This window comes from Ahaetulla prasina, chromosome 3, assembly GCF_028640845.1.
Source record: "Ahaetulla prasina isolate Xishuangbanna chromosome 3, ASM2864084v1, whole genome shotgun sequence".
Taxonomy (NCBI): Eukaryota; Metazoa; Chordata; class Lepidosauria; order Squamata; family Colubridae; genus Ahaetulla; species Ahaetulla prasina.
In genome coordinates, this window is record NC_080541.1 from 109,580,707 (window position 1) to 109,597,575 (window position 16,869).

The window sequence follows — 16,869 nt, forward strand, 5'->3', positions numbered from 1 at the left end:
ATGCTTACATATACTGTTGTGACAAATAAATAAATAAAATAAATAAATAAAACAGTAAACTGTTAATCTTTCACCAAACTACCTTTCAAAGGCTACTTAGAAGAAGCTGTTTTCAGGTACAGCGACAGTACCAGTGGTGGGTTGCTACGGGTTCACCCCAGCTTGGGCGAACCAGTAGCGGCAGTGGTGGGAGCAGGGGTGGGTTCTAAAATTTTTTACTACCGGTTCTGTGGGCATGGCTTGATGGTCATGTGACATTGAGTGTGGCTTGGCGGTCAAGTGACTGGGTGGGTGTGGCCAATAACAATAAATAATAAAAATAATAAACAAAGTATACAAAACAAGAGGTACCAAAAACCAACTTTCACACTTTACACAACACAACACAACTGATTCACACACAATGTAAAAGCAACTGCACCTCACCCAAAATGGCCCCTGCAACAAGCAGGAATTTCACACAGCCACAAAAAGCTCAAAAATCAACTTTTTAAAAAAAATTTGCATTTATATCCTGCCCTTCTCCGAAGACTCAGGGCGGCTTACACTATGTTAGCAATAGTCTTCATCCTATTTGTATATTTATATACAAAGTCAACTTATTGCCCACAACAATCTGAGTCCTCATTTTACCTACCTTATAAAGGATGGAAGGCTGAGTCAACCTTGGGCCTGGTGGGACTAGAACCTGCAGTATTTGCAAGCAGCTGCTGTTAATAACAGACTGCATTAATCTGTTGAGCCACCAGAAGCCCTTTCACACTTTACATACACACAACACAATACAATACAATTGACTCACACACACATACACACACATAAAATGCCACATACACCTTTGTGAGATTTCGTGTGTTTGTGTAGTTAGAGTGAAACACTACAGAAACACACCAAATCTCAGAAAGCTGCACAAATATTTTATTTTATTATTTTATTTTATTTATATTTTTTAGATCAGAGGTCTCCAACCTTAGTGACTTTAAGGTTTGTGGACTTCAACTCCCAGAGTTCCTCAGCCAGGAAAACTGACTGAGGAAACTCTGGGAGTTTAAGTCCACAAGCCTTAAAGTTACTAAGGTTGGAGACCCCTGTTTTAGATAAAGGAGCTAAATTTAAAACTTTCTTAACTTTTAATTGCTGTCTAAAAACCCAACTCCTTAAAAAAACCCCAATTAACTATTTTTTAATAGTTTACTTACCCAATTGAGGCAGGCAGATTGAGTTGCTCACCGAGGAGATGGATTGCAGGCAGGCAGATTCAGTTGCTAGCTGATGCAACTGATTGCAGAAGCCATGGTTTTGCGAGCCCAAAAGGAGCAGTAATTAGGTAAGTGAGGAGTGGGGATTGGGTGGGCATGGGTGGGGACTGTTGTAAGAGGCTGTAAAAAATGGTTTTAAAAGCCTGTGATGATCAGGAAACTCAACTGGGATCACCAGAGGAAAAAAAGATTTTAAAAGGCTCCTCTGACGATCCCAGCTGAAGTTGCCTCATCGCAGCCCAGATGATCGCAACCTCTTAAAAAGATTTTTTCTACAAGCTCTTCGGCTGAAGAGCTTGTAGAAAACATATTTTTTAAAGGTTCTGGTGATCAGCAATACAGCTGGGATCGCCAGAGGAGCCGTTTAAAACCTTTTGTTTTTACAACCTCTTCGGCCAAGGAAACCGGTTCGGAGACGTGGCCAGATGGGTATCGCCATCAGTTCTGTGAACTTGGCCAGATTTTTGCCAACGGTTCTTAAGAACCGGTCAGAACTGGTAGCAACCCACCACTGAGTGGGAGGCTCTGCCCACCCGCCCAGATGCTTCTGTGTATGCGCAGAAGTGTTGTGCGCACGTGCAAGCAGGCACACACCCATAGCTAACTGGTAGCGATGGGTTTTGAAACACGCCCCTGTACAGTACAAGCTTCACTGAAGCTTGTTCTCAAACAGCACTTACAGTAGTAACAATTTTTATTCCAACTTATATAAAAAGAGGACATGCATTTGGAAAAGGTAGCAGAATATCTACAAAAACAACTATTATAAAAACTTTCACAATCCCAGAGACAAACAATGAATGAATGTATATTGGAAATGTAATTACAAAGAGGGTACTTTTTAATACTCTGGTGGACTTGTGATAAAGCAAAAAAAAAGGGGGAACCAGATTTTTATCTTAATTCAGAGAATTCTTAAAATAAATACAAAATTTAAACCATACATTTTTTTTACAAAGAAATGGACAAAGAGCTTGAAAGAAAATTTGGAACTTTGTTATTATATATGTTGACAATGGCCAGAATTTTATATGTGCAAAGATAGAAAGAAACACTAATTCCCACAAAAGAAGAAAGAATGATAAACATGATAGATGTCATGTCCCCCTCCCCCTCCGACGACCGGGTCTAGGAAGTCCGTATCAAGCGTGGCAATGAAGCCTCTGCAGCTTTGCCAAATTCCTTCCAGGTTTCTCAGGGCAAGCAGGAGTCCAAGTTGTGACTTCAGCAAACTAGATGAGACTTTGCTTGACTCAATGTTGGAATGCCAAAAGCAGGTCCTTTATATAGGCTGTGGGGTGTGGCTCCATGACTTAGCATTTATCCAGGCCTGCCCCTCCCTTCCTTCTGCTGGCGTCGCCTCTCAGATCTCCGGAAGCGAGGATCCTCCCACTTTGAATTGTCTTCTGCTGTTTGAGAAAGGGAGGGGTCAGAAGGAGTAGGCCCGAGCAATTCCAATCCGTGGCTGACTTCCTCTGATGGCTGAGCCAAAGGAACACACGCCGTATGAGTGAGGTTTGTTTGTTCATTCCTGACATCCTGTCCGGGCATGAGGCCAGGGCCCGGGGCTGGAGGCATGCAGGCCGTTCATCTTCATTATCAGACTCGGACTCTGATAGCAGGCCCGGATGAAGACGGGAGGGGCCCGGCGGAGGAGGGGAGGGAGGATGAGGCACAACAATAGAGTTGGCAGAGATAATAAAACTTACTGTTTTAATTAAAGAGAACAATTTATCTAGCTTTGTTTCTATTTGGAAACTATGGACTTTTTGCTTGAAACTGAAAAAAAATGAAACTTTGATTTTAGGTTTTGATGATTAGAATGATTTTGTTGCCATAGAAATGGCCTGAAATGTTGTAAAGGTTGAGGTTGCAATGTCTTTTTTGTACTTTATTGCCCTGAAAAAAATTGGAAATCACTATCTTTTTTTTTCTTTCTCTCTGCATCCTTCTCTATCTTTCTTAGTTTTCTAATTTTTATTTTGTTTTGCATTTTTATTTTGTTTTGCATTTTTATCTTATAATAAAATGTAATACTTTTTAAAAAAATGGCTACTAAAGAGGGAGATATTACAGAAATATATATTTTATATTTGAGACTGGTTAAATCTTCTCTATTGAATTTCTTCCTATACTTGGAAAAAATTAGCTTCTCATAGCTTCTCCTACCCTGTGGAACGAGCTTCCCCCCGGGCTTCGACAACTACCTGACCTTACGACCTTTCGCCGCGAACTTAAAACTTATTTATTTCATATGGCTGGACTGGCCTGATTTTAAATTTTAAATATTTTAATTGTGGGTTTTAAATTCCTGTCATTTTTATGGGGTGTAATGGTATTTTAAATTCTCTGGCATATCGAATCAGTTTTTTAAGGGTTGTTTTAATTATGGTGTATGTTTCTGTTTGTATTTTATTGGCCTGTTCACCGCCCTGAGTCCTTCGGGAGAAGGGCGGTATACAAATTAAAACATTATTATTATTATTATTATAAGTGAACAGTTTGTTAGATTATGGTTCCTCTCTTATGTGAGTTCTAATAAGTCCATACTTTTCCTGATCTTTCACCTTTACTTTTTCAACCTTATTTTATCCTTCATAAAGTTAAATCATCATATTAAGCTGCAAAATATAATTTCAGTGTTTTGGAAAAATAATCTCCCTCTCCCATAACTCCTTCCAAAGACCATCTTAAAATTATCAGAAGAACACTTCCAAATTTACTATTAGTTTACTATTACCATTACCGATTCTTCTCCAAATGTATGCAACAAAAGATTACCAGATAAATGCATATTTCAAAAGGAGAGGCTAAGGTATGAAGAATGGGTGAAGTGAAAGCAGACTATCTGCTGCTCATATTCACAATGAATATATTGTCAGAAGTAATGCTTCACTTTGCAATTGGATGTGCCCATAGGCAAGTATCTTTCCCATCAACCTATTATTTACATGACCTATGAGAAACCACCTTTCCTAATTCAGGTGGACATATTGTTTTAGGTCAAGGACACCTATGTTTTAGAAATAATCACAAATCACAATAACTCTTCAGGAGGTGGTTCAGAGACAAATATTTCCAAGTATGATACAATTGATTAAATAGATTATCAAAAGCTATATAACATACATGGGAAAGAACCAGAAGATTGATTTGACTGTACAAATTTCAACTATTCTCTAGATAACAGATTCTTTATGTCACATTTCTACTGAACAGTGTCTCATGAAACATCTGCATTAGTAACTTCAGGGTATTAATTGGAATATGGGGCCTTTTTATTTGATTTTTTAAATATATTAATCAAGTTACTTCCACATTACCAACTGCTTATATGTCAACTATAAAATAATATTGTACATAAGATGCATCTTTTCAGCTTGTATACACCAACTTTCCTAAATTTCTTCATAGAATATGCTTCGATTCTATTTGCAAAATGTGTTTTTAAAAATCGCTATTAACATAAAAAAGTAAAAATGTTCTTAATAATATGCCCTCCAATCCTTTGAATATTTTCCTGTGTTAAAAATTACCGGACTGACAGGCAGCAACTCACCAGAAGCATGGGGAGGTTCAGTGTGAGAATTCCATCCCACTTTATTCTTTGTGTGTTTTTCCCCATACACAAACTTTTATATTTCACTTTTATATTTCACATGTTCTTTATACATATTGAAGTGTAAAATACTCTTTCATTCTTTGACAAAAGAGTTGTGAGTTCCAACCATCCATTCAAACATCCTTCATGACTTTGAGGAGAATGATTAGTAGTGATTGTTCTGCCAGCTGGGGAGTCTTGATGACAAACAAATGTCAACATGTAATATTTTCAAAAAAACCCATGCTTTTTTCATTCTCTATTGTTATAATTTCTGAAAAATACTGAACAAATCTAGCTCTTTAACTTACATGAGATTAAACTGTGTTCTGAGTACAAGCACTGCAATTAGTATTCTCGTAGCTATGCTAGAAGCAAATGAAGAACAAGAGAAAGACACATTAATAGATTGACTACTGAGCCTTGACTGATCAGAGTCTTGTTGCAATATAATAGTGATAGAGGCACATCTTTTACTAGATAGCCCTGATAAATAGGAGGGGACTCACATACATAATTCTGAGGCCAATCAAGCAGCAATGATTCTTTGACTGCTAAGTCTTGGATTTCCTTGATATAGTAAGTACAAGAACAGTTATACGGGTTGTGGCCAGCCTTTAAGCTCTGTAAATGTTTCAGATACAATAAATTCTTGCTCTGTAACCTTGACATGCAGTTTCCATCTAAATTCAGGATCTCCAGATTAGGAAGCTGATGGACTGATGGGAATGTCTGTAGCCTATTATTGGACAAGTAGAGCTCTTTCAAAGCAGAATGTGAGAAATCTAGAGTAAAGATGTTATTAGCACTCAGATCTAATACTTTAATGTTGGGAGGCAGTAATCGATCCATACGTTCTAATCCTGTGTCAGACAAATTAAAAATCTGAAGTGATTGTGGCCACATACAGCGGAAAGGGAGGACTCCAGGCAGGAAGTAATTCTGACTCAAATCCAAGTGAGTAAGCGTATCAAAATTACTAAGAGTCTTGCACAAAGTCTCATAAGAAGTCAAATTATTGTGATTTAGTTTTAATACTTGGAGCTGTGGAAAAACACCTTTGCAGAATGTTGAGTTTATACTTTGATCCTGAAAATTATTTCCTGAAATATCCAAAAATTGTAATGCTCTGAATAGTCTGCCAATCTTACAAGGAATAGATGCAACTTGTGACTCTGTCAGTGTCAGATTTTCCAGGGTCTCCAGCCACCTCTTCAGGTTGTATATATCAAATCTTTCATCCAGAGGGGCAGCAATCACTTTGTGGAAACGCAGAGAGGTAACTTTTAGATTCAAAGACCTTGTATATTGCCAGTGTACAGGTCTAAGGAAAGTGCAATTAACAAATTCAAGTTCTGAAACAAGACGTGTATGGGAAATAAATTCCAGGGCACTTGGTAACAGAATTTCCGGTACAAAGAGGTCAGTAAAGATGAGCTTTCTTACCTGTAGAGCTTGCAGGATGTCAATTATATTTGAACTTGGCTTCATTCCAGAAAAGCCTGCAAATTGTTCCAGATTTCCTCCTTTGAGTTCATACTCAGCAGCTAGAAGGCATACAGCAATATTTTTTAATTCCGACTGATTTAAAAGTGAACAAATGCAGCGCTGCTGGACCTCTACAAAAATACATCTGCCTTCTGCTTTGAGAAGCTTCAGTTGCATAAGAAGCAGGAACATGAAGGGCTGAAATTGGCACATCATATAAAACCTATAAAGAGAGAAAAGCCTCTGCATGATTTTCTAATCAATGGATGATTATCTTTCCATCCTTATCTGCGTGGATAGAAAAAAAAGGTCCGTAAACATGGGAACAACATGTATTAATAAACATTTCAAGTTTTATATTTTGTCTTTCCTGAATTATTTTCCTGACAATGGTGAAAGAAGTAATATAAAATTTAAAACATATCTCTAGAAACACCCAGGATAGGATATTTAACTTTCCCTGGGGTTTCTCTCAAGAGATAAAATAAACTTTCTTAGCAAATGTGATTAACATAAATGCTTCACAACATTTCACAACATTGGAAACATAACTGTTGCTGGGGTATGGTTTCATATTATGTAGCCTTAGAAAAAAAGAGATTACAATAGTTTAGAGAATATGTACAAGCATGCAGTTCTGATAGGAGAAAAACTGGTAAGAGAAAAAAATAAACTGCAACAATAAAACAAACTACTTACCGTGTGATATGGATTTTAAAATCTGTTTCTGCACAATCTATAAGTTCTCTTGCTACCAGGATGTCCAGTTTGTTGGAGAAACAAAATTAATCCTTTTTATATGCAACGCTCTTCATTACTAACAACGCTGTTTCCTTTTTTCCAAGTATAATAAAGATGGAATTGCTTTTACTTTACCAACTGTAGATTTTTCTTAACAGCCCACCTCAACATAACTTCTTTTGTTTGAATTGCGCTTCAGAAATTATGAACGTGTTTATAAGTACTTGATGTTCCTTCACTAGCTGTTTGAGAAACTCCTACTGCAGGATATGGTGTAAGCAGCACTATTGTGTAAGAAAGAAAAAGAAAGTTAGCAATTAGAAGCAATATATAATTGGGATTTCTGCATTCAAATCACACTATCTCAGATTTTTTACAGGAGCCCTCCTGTCAATCATAGACATGGACAGAAGACAGAATTTCCACAGCTTAGCTGTCATTTTATTTAAATCCATTTTAATTGGGATTTCACTGGGATATACCATAATACTGAGACTACTTGGGTCTCACTTCCACAAGGTGGAAGAAACCAATGTCATATAGGTCAGAACTATTTATTTATTTATTTATTTATTTATTTATTTTGTCATAATAGTATATATAAGCATAAGCATGAAAGTAACTATATAATATATAAGCATATATATATATATATAAGCATAAGCATGTAATAACTATATTAATTGGATATAATGAAAGAAAACAATAGGACAGGAACGGTAGGCACGTTTGTGCTCTTATGCACGCCCCTTACGGACCTCTTAGGAATGGGGTGAAGTCAATAGTAGACAGTTTTTGGTTAAAGCTTTGGGGATTTTGAGAAGAGACCACAGAGTCAGGTAGTGTGTTCCATAAACTACTTTTATTGTAACAGCTATAGAATAGTAACAACTCTCCCCTTTCTTACTTTATTTTTGGTAAAGGAGAGAGGGGCTAATCTGAGGTGTTTTTCCAAGTTATTTTCTTGGCCCAGGCTCAGATCCTGCTTATGAGACTGAAGAGTTGGTAACAACTTTCTCCTCTCTTTCAGGGCCATTCCCTATGTCCTCTACATTGGATTCCCTGATGGATGACCTATGCTCCTGGAAAATAGATGGTGTATGACCCTGCTAGATCTTTTGGACCTCCTGATGGCTTTCAATACCATGGTATTTGTTAGGGCCCTCTGAAGGCTCTACGGCCTAAGCCTTGAATGTCATCATTTTGCAGTAGCTCTTCCAGTTGGGACATGTCCAGAAAATAATGTCCCACAAGATCCTGGCATCCTCTGTGCGATTTAATATGGTACTGAAATGGAACTGCTGAATGAGAAGATTCAGAGCTTTTGGAGTGAAAAATCTTCTCCCCATCTTCTTATTCCAATCAGTTTCTTGATGGGCTATCTGAGGAAGAAAAAACTGAAATTAAATCCAGAGAAGTAGAAGGTCAAGAAAAAAAACAGACTTGGGGACTTCAGTGGAGTTGTTGATTGATGGATTTTTTGAAAGCAGTGGTGGCTAACTTTTCCCTAAGCAAGTATAACAATCCAGTAGCAGAACCCAGTTGCCCAAGGAAGGAAGCACATTGCTAGAATCCCATTTTTATTCCTCAAAATCATTCATTAAATGTATTTGCTGGCCAATTGCCAGCACCTCTTGCCCTTGGTTACTTCAATTAGGGCTTGGCAGATCTATAAATGGACTGCATGATCTCATGAAAAACATTGTGTCCTAGAAGAAAATAACCCAACTAGCCTGTGATGAAGTGCAAGTCAAATCCTCTTTATTGTTGCTCAATCTATGAACGTGCTATTCCATGTGCCATTTCCATTGCTGTTTTCTTACTTATGCACTGAATTAAAAAAAATTTCTAATCAATTGGTAGTGGCTAGAATGTCTCACTTAACCATAAGGATCTCAGTGGAAGTATTAACTTAACTTTATTCCTCCCTTGAAAATTATTGCCTGAGAGTCTTTTAATACAATAGTAAGATAGATAATGGATCAGCTAGAATTCCTCTGGTTCTACCTTATGTGACAAACTCTGAGATTAATCAGGAACAGGAACAGAAATGGACTTGCTATTCTCTCCACAGGACTTTCCTTTGAATGTTCTTATAAAGATGTCCAGCATTTTTGTGGCCAATTTCAGGTTAGCAGTATCAATCAATCAGAATAGAGCTGGAAGGGACCTTGGAGGTTTTCTAGTCCAACCCCCTGCTCAAGCAGGAGACCCTATACCACTTCAGACAAGTGACTGTCCAGTCACTTCTTAAAAACCTCCAGTGATGAAGCACCAACAGCTTCTGATGGCAAGCTGTTCCACTGGTTCTCACTGTTAGGAAGTTTCTCCTTAATTCCAGGTTGCTTTTCTCCTTGGTTAGTTTCCATCCATTGTTTCTTGTCCTGTCTACAGGTGTTTTGGTAAAAAAGTTGACCTCCTCCTCTTTGTGACAACCTCTCAAATACTGGAATACTGCTAGCATGTCATCCCTAGTCCTTCTTGTCTCCAGACTAGCCAAACTCAAATCCTGTAACTGTTCTTCATATGTTTTAGTCTCCAGGCCTTAGTTGAACTTCTATTCACTTTAACCAAAGAACATCTTTTTTGTAATGTAGTGACTAAAACTGGATGCAGTACTCCAGGTGTGGCCTTATTAAGGCTTTATAAAGTGATAATAACATAACATAACAACAGAGTTGGAAGGGACCTTGGAGGCCTTCTAGTCCAACCCCCTGCCCATACTTCATGTGATTTTGATTCTATGCCTCTGTTTATACAACCAAGGATTGTATTAGCTTTTTGGGTTGCTGCTGCACATTACTGGCTCATATTTAAATAATCGTCCACTAGGACTCCAAGGTCCCTCTCACAGTTACAGGTTTCACTTAATCTGTATTTCATAATTTCATAATAACAGAGTTGGAAGAGACCTTGGAGGTCTTCTAGTCCAACCCACTGCCCAGGCAGGAAACCCTACACCATTTCAGACAAATGGTTATCCAACATTTTCTTTAAAATTTGCAGTGTTGGAGCATTTACAACTTCTGCAGGCAAGTTGTTCCACTTATTAATTGTTCTAACTTTCAGGAAATTTCTCCTTAGTTCTAAGTTGCTTCTTTCTTTGATTAGTTTCAACCCATTGCTTCTTGTTCTACCCTCAGGTGCTTTGGATAATAGTTTGATTCCCTCTTCTTTGTGGCAACCCCTGAGATATTGGAACACTGCTATCATGTCTTCCCTAATCCTTCTTTTCATTAAATCAGACATATCCAGTTCCTGTAACAGTTCTTCATATGTGTTAGCCTCCAGTCCCCTAATCATCTTTGTTGCTCTTCTCTGCACTCTTTCTAGAGTCTCAACATCTTTTTTACATTGTGGCGATCAAAATTGAATCAATATTCCAAGTGTGGCCTTACCAAGGCATTATAAAGTGGTATTAACACTTCATCTGATCTTGATTCTATCCCTCTGTTTATGCAGCCCAGAACTGCGTTGGCTTTTTTGGCAGCTGCTGCACACTGCTGGCTCATATCTAAATAGTTGTCCACTACGACTCCAAGATCCTTCTCACAGTTACTACTACTGAGCAAGGTACCACATATATGATACCTGTGCATTTTGGGTTTTTTGCCTAAATGTAGAACCTTACTTTTTTCACTGTTGAATTTCATTTGTTAAATAGCGCCCAATGTTCAAGTCTGTCAAGATCCTTCTGTATCTTGAGCCTATCTTCTGGAGTGTTGGCTATTCCTGCCAGCTTGGTGTCATCTGCAAATTTGATGAGTTCCCCATCTATCCCCTTGTCCAAGTCATTGATGAAGATGTTGAAGAGTACTGGGCCTAAAATAGAGCCTTGGGGTACTCCACTGCATACTTCCCTCCATGTGGATGACAGGAAATTTCTCCTTAGTTCTAGGTTGGATATCTCTTTAATGATCTTCTACGCATTACTTCCTGTCCTGCCCTTAGGTTTTTTGAAGAAGAGGCCAACTCCCTTTTCTCTGTGAGAGCCCATAAAGTATTGAAAGACTGCTATCCTATTACTCCTAGTCCTTTTCTAGTCCTAGACAGTCTCGTCAATCATTCATCCTATGATTTCGCTTTCAATCCCTTAATCTATGTTATTCTTCTCTGCACTCTTTCTAATGCCTCAACATCTTTGTATTGTGGTGACCAGAATTGGATGCAGTATTCCAACTGTAGTTTCACCTATAAAGTGCACTATAAAGTAGTATTAGAATTTCACATGAACTTGAAACTATCTGTTTATACAACTGAGGACTACCTTAGCTTTTTTGGATGCTGTGAGATCGCTCTTACAGTTATTGTTATTGAGCCTGGTAGCATTTATTTTATATATATGCATTTGGCTTTTCTTGCCTATATGTAGGATCTTACTCTTCTTACCATTGAACTGTATTTTGTTAGATAGGGTCTTGTGTTCAAGTCTGTTAAGATAGTTCTGAATCTTGAGTCTATCTTCCAAAGCAGCAGTCCCCAACCTTTCTAGCACCAAGACCGGTTTCAGAAGAAAAATTATCTTCTACAGATGGGGAAAGGATGAATAGTGCAGCATATAACCCGTGTATGCACAGATGAAAATTTGCTCACTCACCTGTCACTTGTGTGGCCTAGTTCCTAAGAGGCCACAGACCAGTACCACGGCCCAGGTATTAGGGATCTCTGTTCTAGTGTTAGCTATTTCTCCCAGCTTGGTGTTATATGCAAATTTAATGAGTTCTCCTTCCATCCCCTCCTCTAGATCATTTTTTATTTTTTTATTTGTCAATAACATATTAGGTAATAAGTATTGTAATGTATTTGAACTTTAGGAGGGAAATTTGGGCGGGAACATGCACGTTGCTGATTGGCTGATGCCTCAGCCAAAATACTATTTAAAGAAGGGTTTTGCCTGTTGGTTTTCGCTGGGATCACAATAAACCAAAGAGCTGTTGTCACTTGTATCGTCTCCTGCCTCATCATTGCCCAAACACAACATTGGCGACGAGGATGGGATATTGAGGCAGCGAGATTAGGAAAAGAGCTGAAGGAGTAACGGACTTTAAAACCCAGCCAGTATTAAGGGCGGAAACATAGCGATGCCAAGCTATACGCCGCCAGCGCCATTTGACCCAGCCAAGGAGAAATGGGGGTCATACATGGCTCGTTTCGAGTGCTTTCTCGAAGCAAATGAACTGCAAGGAGTCTCGGATAATCAAAAACGCGCTTACTTCCTGAGCCACTGCGGACCAGAAGTTTTCGATACCGCCGAATCGCTGTCGGAACCAACGCCGGTACAGTCGGTGCCATGGCAAACATTACAGACGACACTACGAGCACACTACGTGCCAGTGCCATCAAAGTTTGTACAACGGTTCGAGTTGAGGCAAAGGGTTCAGCGAGAGGGCGAATCGATAAGCGTGTACATGGCTGCGCTAAGGAAAGCCGCAAACCACTGTGAGTACAGAGATTTGGAGGACTCTTTGTTAGAACAACTCATTTGTGGGGTCAGGGACATCCGACTACAGAGGCGGTTGCTGTCGAAAAGCAACCTAACCCTGACGATAGCTCTGGATGAGGCCAGGGCACACGAGATGTCCACCAAAGCGGTGGAAACCTTACAAAAGCCGAACACACCAAATGTCGCGGTGACAACAATGCCAGTCCACAGCGAGGAAATCCGGGCCGAATCGGAGGGTGAAGAAGAGGAAGAGGTCTTGCATACCGGGAAGCTGGAGAGAAGCGACCGGGACAAGTGCGTGAGCTGCGGAGGCCAACACCAACGACAGAATTGCAGGTTCAAAGATGCAATTTGTCGGCGGTGTGAAAAGAAAGGACACATAGCTCAGGCCTGCCGAGCCCCTCAACCTTCCCGCCAAAAATTCAAACCGGACAATCAGCAGGGCGCCGGATCAGTGAGACGGCCAGGGATTGGTCCGTTCAAAAAAGGCACGAAATTGAATCAGACCACTGTAAGAGTGGGCCACGCATCGACACGGCTGGAAAAGAAGATATTCACCAAGACTTACATCGAAGGAGTGCCGTGTAAGATGGAGGTGGATACCGGCTCATCAATTACGATTATGTCTTGGGACACCATCGTGAGGGACCTGCCCAACGTCACGAAACGCCAGCTGCAAACCCAAAAGCTGAGAGTGCAAGACTACCAGGGAAACCGAATCCCTGTCGAGGAGTCACGTCCGTCAGAGTGAAATATGGACATTTCAAGAAAACTCTGCTGATCACCATCATAGATGGAAGCCTACCCAGTTTGGTAGGTCTGGACTGGTTCAGAGCCTTGGGCATGGAAGTAACCGGGGTTTACAGAAACGGAGTCAACCTGAAGGATGAATTGCTGAATGAATTCGAGGACGTCTTCCAAGACTGCCTGGGCAAGTACAGGGGAACCCCCATCTCTTTCAATTTGGAACCCCAGGTAGCCCCTATTAGGTTAAAAGCTAGGAGGGTCCCGTTTGCCCTAAAGCCAAAGATTGACAGGGAACTAGACAGACTAGTAAGCCAAGGAATACTAGTCCCCGTCGACCATGCAAAATGGGAGACACCAATAGTGACCCCAGTCAAACCGGACGGATCAGTCCGGATTTGCGCTGACTATAAGGCAACGCTTAACAAAGCCTTGCAAAAGAGTGCATACCCCGTTCCAGTAGTGCAACATTTGTTGCACTCGTTAGGCCAAGGACAGGCTTTCGCCAAACTCGATCTGGCTCAAGCCTACCAACAATTACCAGTAGACAACGACACAGCCGAAGCGCAGACGATTGTCACACATCGAGGCGCTTTTAAATGCACTCAACTTCAGTTTGGAGTTAGCGTAGCCCCCGGGTTATTTCAATACCTGATGGAACGACTCCTACAGGGTCTACCAGGGGTAGTCCCATATTTCAACGATGTACTGTTGTCAGCCAAAACCTTAGAAGAGTTAGGGGTCAAACTACGGAAGGTTTTGAGCATTTTCAGGTCTGCGGGACTTAGGGTTAAACTCAACAAATGCCAGATAGGAGTTGAATCTGTAGAATTCCTGGGATACTGGATAGACAGAGAAGGAATCCACCCAACTGAGAGCAAAGTGCAAGCCATTAAAAAGGCTCCTGCTCCAAAAAACAAGACAGAATTACAAGCATTTTTGGGGCTTGTAAACTTCTATGCGGTATTTCTAAAAAATAAGGCTACAGTAGCCAAACCGCTACATAAACTGCTAGCGAAAAAAACTGTCTGGACTTGGGGCAGGGTTGAGGCTAGGGCATTTGAGAGCGTTAAGAATCTCTTGTCCAGCGATAGCCTCCTAATCCAGTACAATGGGATACTGCCACTAGTGCTAGTTTGTGATGCCTCGCCCTATGGGGTAGGGGCTGTTCTCAGCCATAGGTTACCGAACGGCTCAGAAGCCCCCAAAGCATATTTTTCCCGCACAATGTCCGCAGCGGAAAGGAACTACAGCCAACTAGACAGGGAGGCCCTGGCAATAGTTTCTGGGGTTAAAAAATTCCACGAGTACCTATTTGGGCGACAATTCGAAATAGTCACAGACCACAGACCATTGTTGGGACTCTTGGCGGGAGACCGTCCGACACCGGTTGTACTATCACCCAGGCTGACCCGTTGGACTATTTTCCTGGCAGCATACTCGTACAAACTGTTCTACCGCCCGGGAAAGGAGTTGGGGCATGCGGACGCTCTAAGTAGATGCCCCTTACAAGAGACTGTAGAAGACCCGACTCCAGGGACGCCCGTCTTACTAATTGACTCTTTGGACTCTGGCCCAGTCACATCTAAGGAAGTGACCAGGGCATCTTACAAAGACGTTATCATACGAACTGTGATCGGTTGGGTGCAGCGGGGATGGCCCACTGCACCGGGGGATCGGTTCAAAGACTTTGCAAAGAAACGTTCGGAACTGTCGGTACAAGGGGGTTGTCTATTATGGGGGGGATAGAGTGGTTATTCCGGAGAAATTACGAGGGCATGTGTTGGAATTGTTGCATGTGGGCCACCCGGGAATCGTAAGAATGAAAAGCCTAGTGAGAAGTTACGTGTGGTGGCCACTAATGGATAAAGACATTAGCGACCGGGTGGGGAAATGCCAAGCATGCCAGGAGTCAAAGCCACTACCCCCAACAGCTCCCATAAGAGATTGGGAAAAACCCCAGGGCCCTTGGTCCAGGATTCAATATATAGGATATAGATTTTGCCGGGCCGTTCCATGGGCAGACCTTTTTAATTGTGGTAGATGCCTACTCGAAGTGGTTAGAAATTTTGCTCATGAAAACAACAACAGTGGAAGCCGTAATCACAGTATTGAGGCATCTATTTGTAACACACGGGTTGCCCGACACTCTAGTGTCCGACAACGGCCCACAATTCATGGCCACCCAGTTTGAGGGGTACTTAGCTGAAGAGGGCATCCAACATGTCCTCTCGGCACCTTTCCACCCAACATACTCCCCTGATGGGTACCAAGGTACAAAGGAAAAAACCAGAGCAATGACAACAGGTGACCCAGTATGGGCACATAACTATAGTGAAGGCCCAGCGTGGCTAAAGGGAACAATTATAGGAGTAACAGGTCCAAAATCCTATGTAGTGGACATGGGGGATGGCCAAGTGTGGAGACGCCACATAGATCAGTTACGAAAAAGAGTACACAGTAACCCAGAAACCAAACAGCCAGACCCTGACTACCCAATATTTGAACCAACAGCTAGCTCAACCCCGAGGCGATCGGAAGACTTAGCTGAGGATGAAGAAGTCCAGCGACGCCAACCGGATCCTCCAGAGAACAGCAGGAACTCTGCCAATAATTCAGGGCCGGATGGCCCGGAGGTGGAGCTGGGAGGAACAAACAGTCCCTCCGACCAGCTCAACTCACTCCCAGAGAATGAATTGCGCAGGTCCGAAAGGGTTAGGAGACGCCGTCTACCTGCGTGACTATGTGGAAAAATAACATGCAAATTCTATGTAAATAGTGGTACAATGCATTCTGGGAGGGGAGGAGTGTAATGTATTTGAATTTTAGGAGGGAAATTTGGGCAGGAACATGCACGTTGCTGATTGGCTGATGCCTCAGCCAAAATACTATTTAAAGAAGGGTTTTGCCTGTTGGTTTTCGCTGGGATCACAATAAACCAAAGAGCTGTTGTCACTTGTATCGTCTCCTGCCTCGTCATTGCCCAAACACAACAAGTATAAACATGCATTGGATACAAAAATTAGATACAAATAGAGAAAACATTAGGACAGGGACGGTAGGCACACTGGTGCTCCTTACAGACCTCTTAGGAATGGGGTGAGGTCAACAGTAGGTTAAAATTTTGGGGGTTTTGGGATGAAACCACAGTGTCAGGTAGTGCATTCCAGGCATTGACCACTCTTGCTGAAGTCATCTTTTCTGCAATTGAGTTTGGAGCAGTTCACTTTAAGTTTGTATCTATTGTGTGCTCGTGTGTTGTTGTGGTTGAAGCTGAAGTAGTCATTGACAGGTAGGACACTATAGCAGATAAGTTTATCAGCTATGCTTACGTCATACCGAACTATTCTAAACCCAGAATTTCAAGTCTGGTGGCATAAGGCATTTTGTTGCAAGCAGAGGAGTGGAGTACTCTTCTTGTGATATACTTCTGAAGATGTTAAAGAATGCTGGATCCAAGAAAGAACCTTGTGGTACCCCACTGCATGCCTCCCTCCATGTAGAAGGAGTTCCATCTGTTCTATCTTACCAGAAGTAGACTGTGGTCTTTTTTGTCAAATGCCTTACTGAAGTCCGAGTACAGTGAACTATGT

At 41.1% G+C, this 16,869-nt stretch overlaps 1 protein-coding gene across 2 annotated transcripts; it reads right to left on the reverse strand.

Moving 5' to 3' along the window:
* Positions 1–1,062: 1,062 nt before the first annotated feature.
* Positions 1,063–16,867, reverse strand: CD14 (CD14 molecule). 2 transcript variants are annotated; one of them, XM_058177017.1, is made up of 4 exons: positions 16,806–16,867; positions 8,234–8,471; positions 7,048–7,373; positions 1,063–6,571 (listed from the first exon to the last, which is right to left on the reverse strand). In XM_058177017.1, the coding sequence occupies exon 4, from the start codon at positions 6,562–6,564 to the stop codon at positions 5,224–5,226; it is 1,341 nt and encodes a 446-aa protein (XP_058033000.1). In that variant the 5' UTR covers positions 6,565–6,571; positions 7,048–7,373; positions 8,234–8,471; positions 16,806–16,867; the 3' UTR covers positions 1,063–5,223. The 2 variants fall into 2 exon arrangements, with proteins under 2 accessions (XP_058033000.1, XP_058032999.1); XM_058177016.1 differs by lacking the exons at positions 8,234–8,471; positions 16,806–16,867 and adding an exon at positions 7,997–8,119.
* Positions 16,868–16,869: the final 2 nt, after the last annotated feature.

Bases quoted from the DNA above. Each gene is read 5' to 3' on its own strand.
- CD14 (XM_058177017.1), bottom strand. From the start codon at position 6,564: ATGATGTGCCAATTTCAGCCCTTCATGTTCCTGCTTCTTATGCAACTG.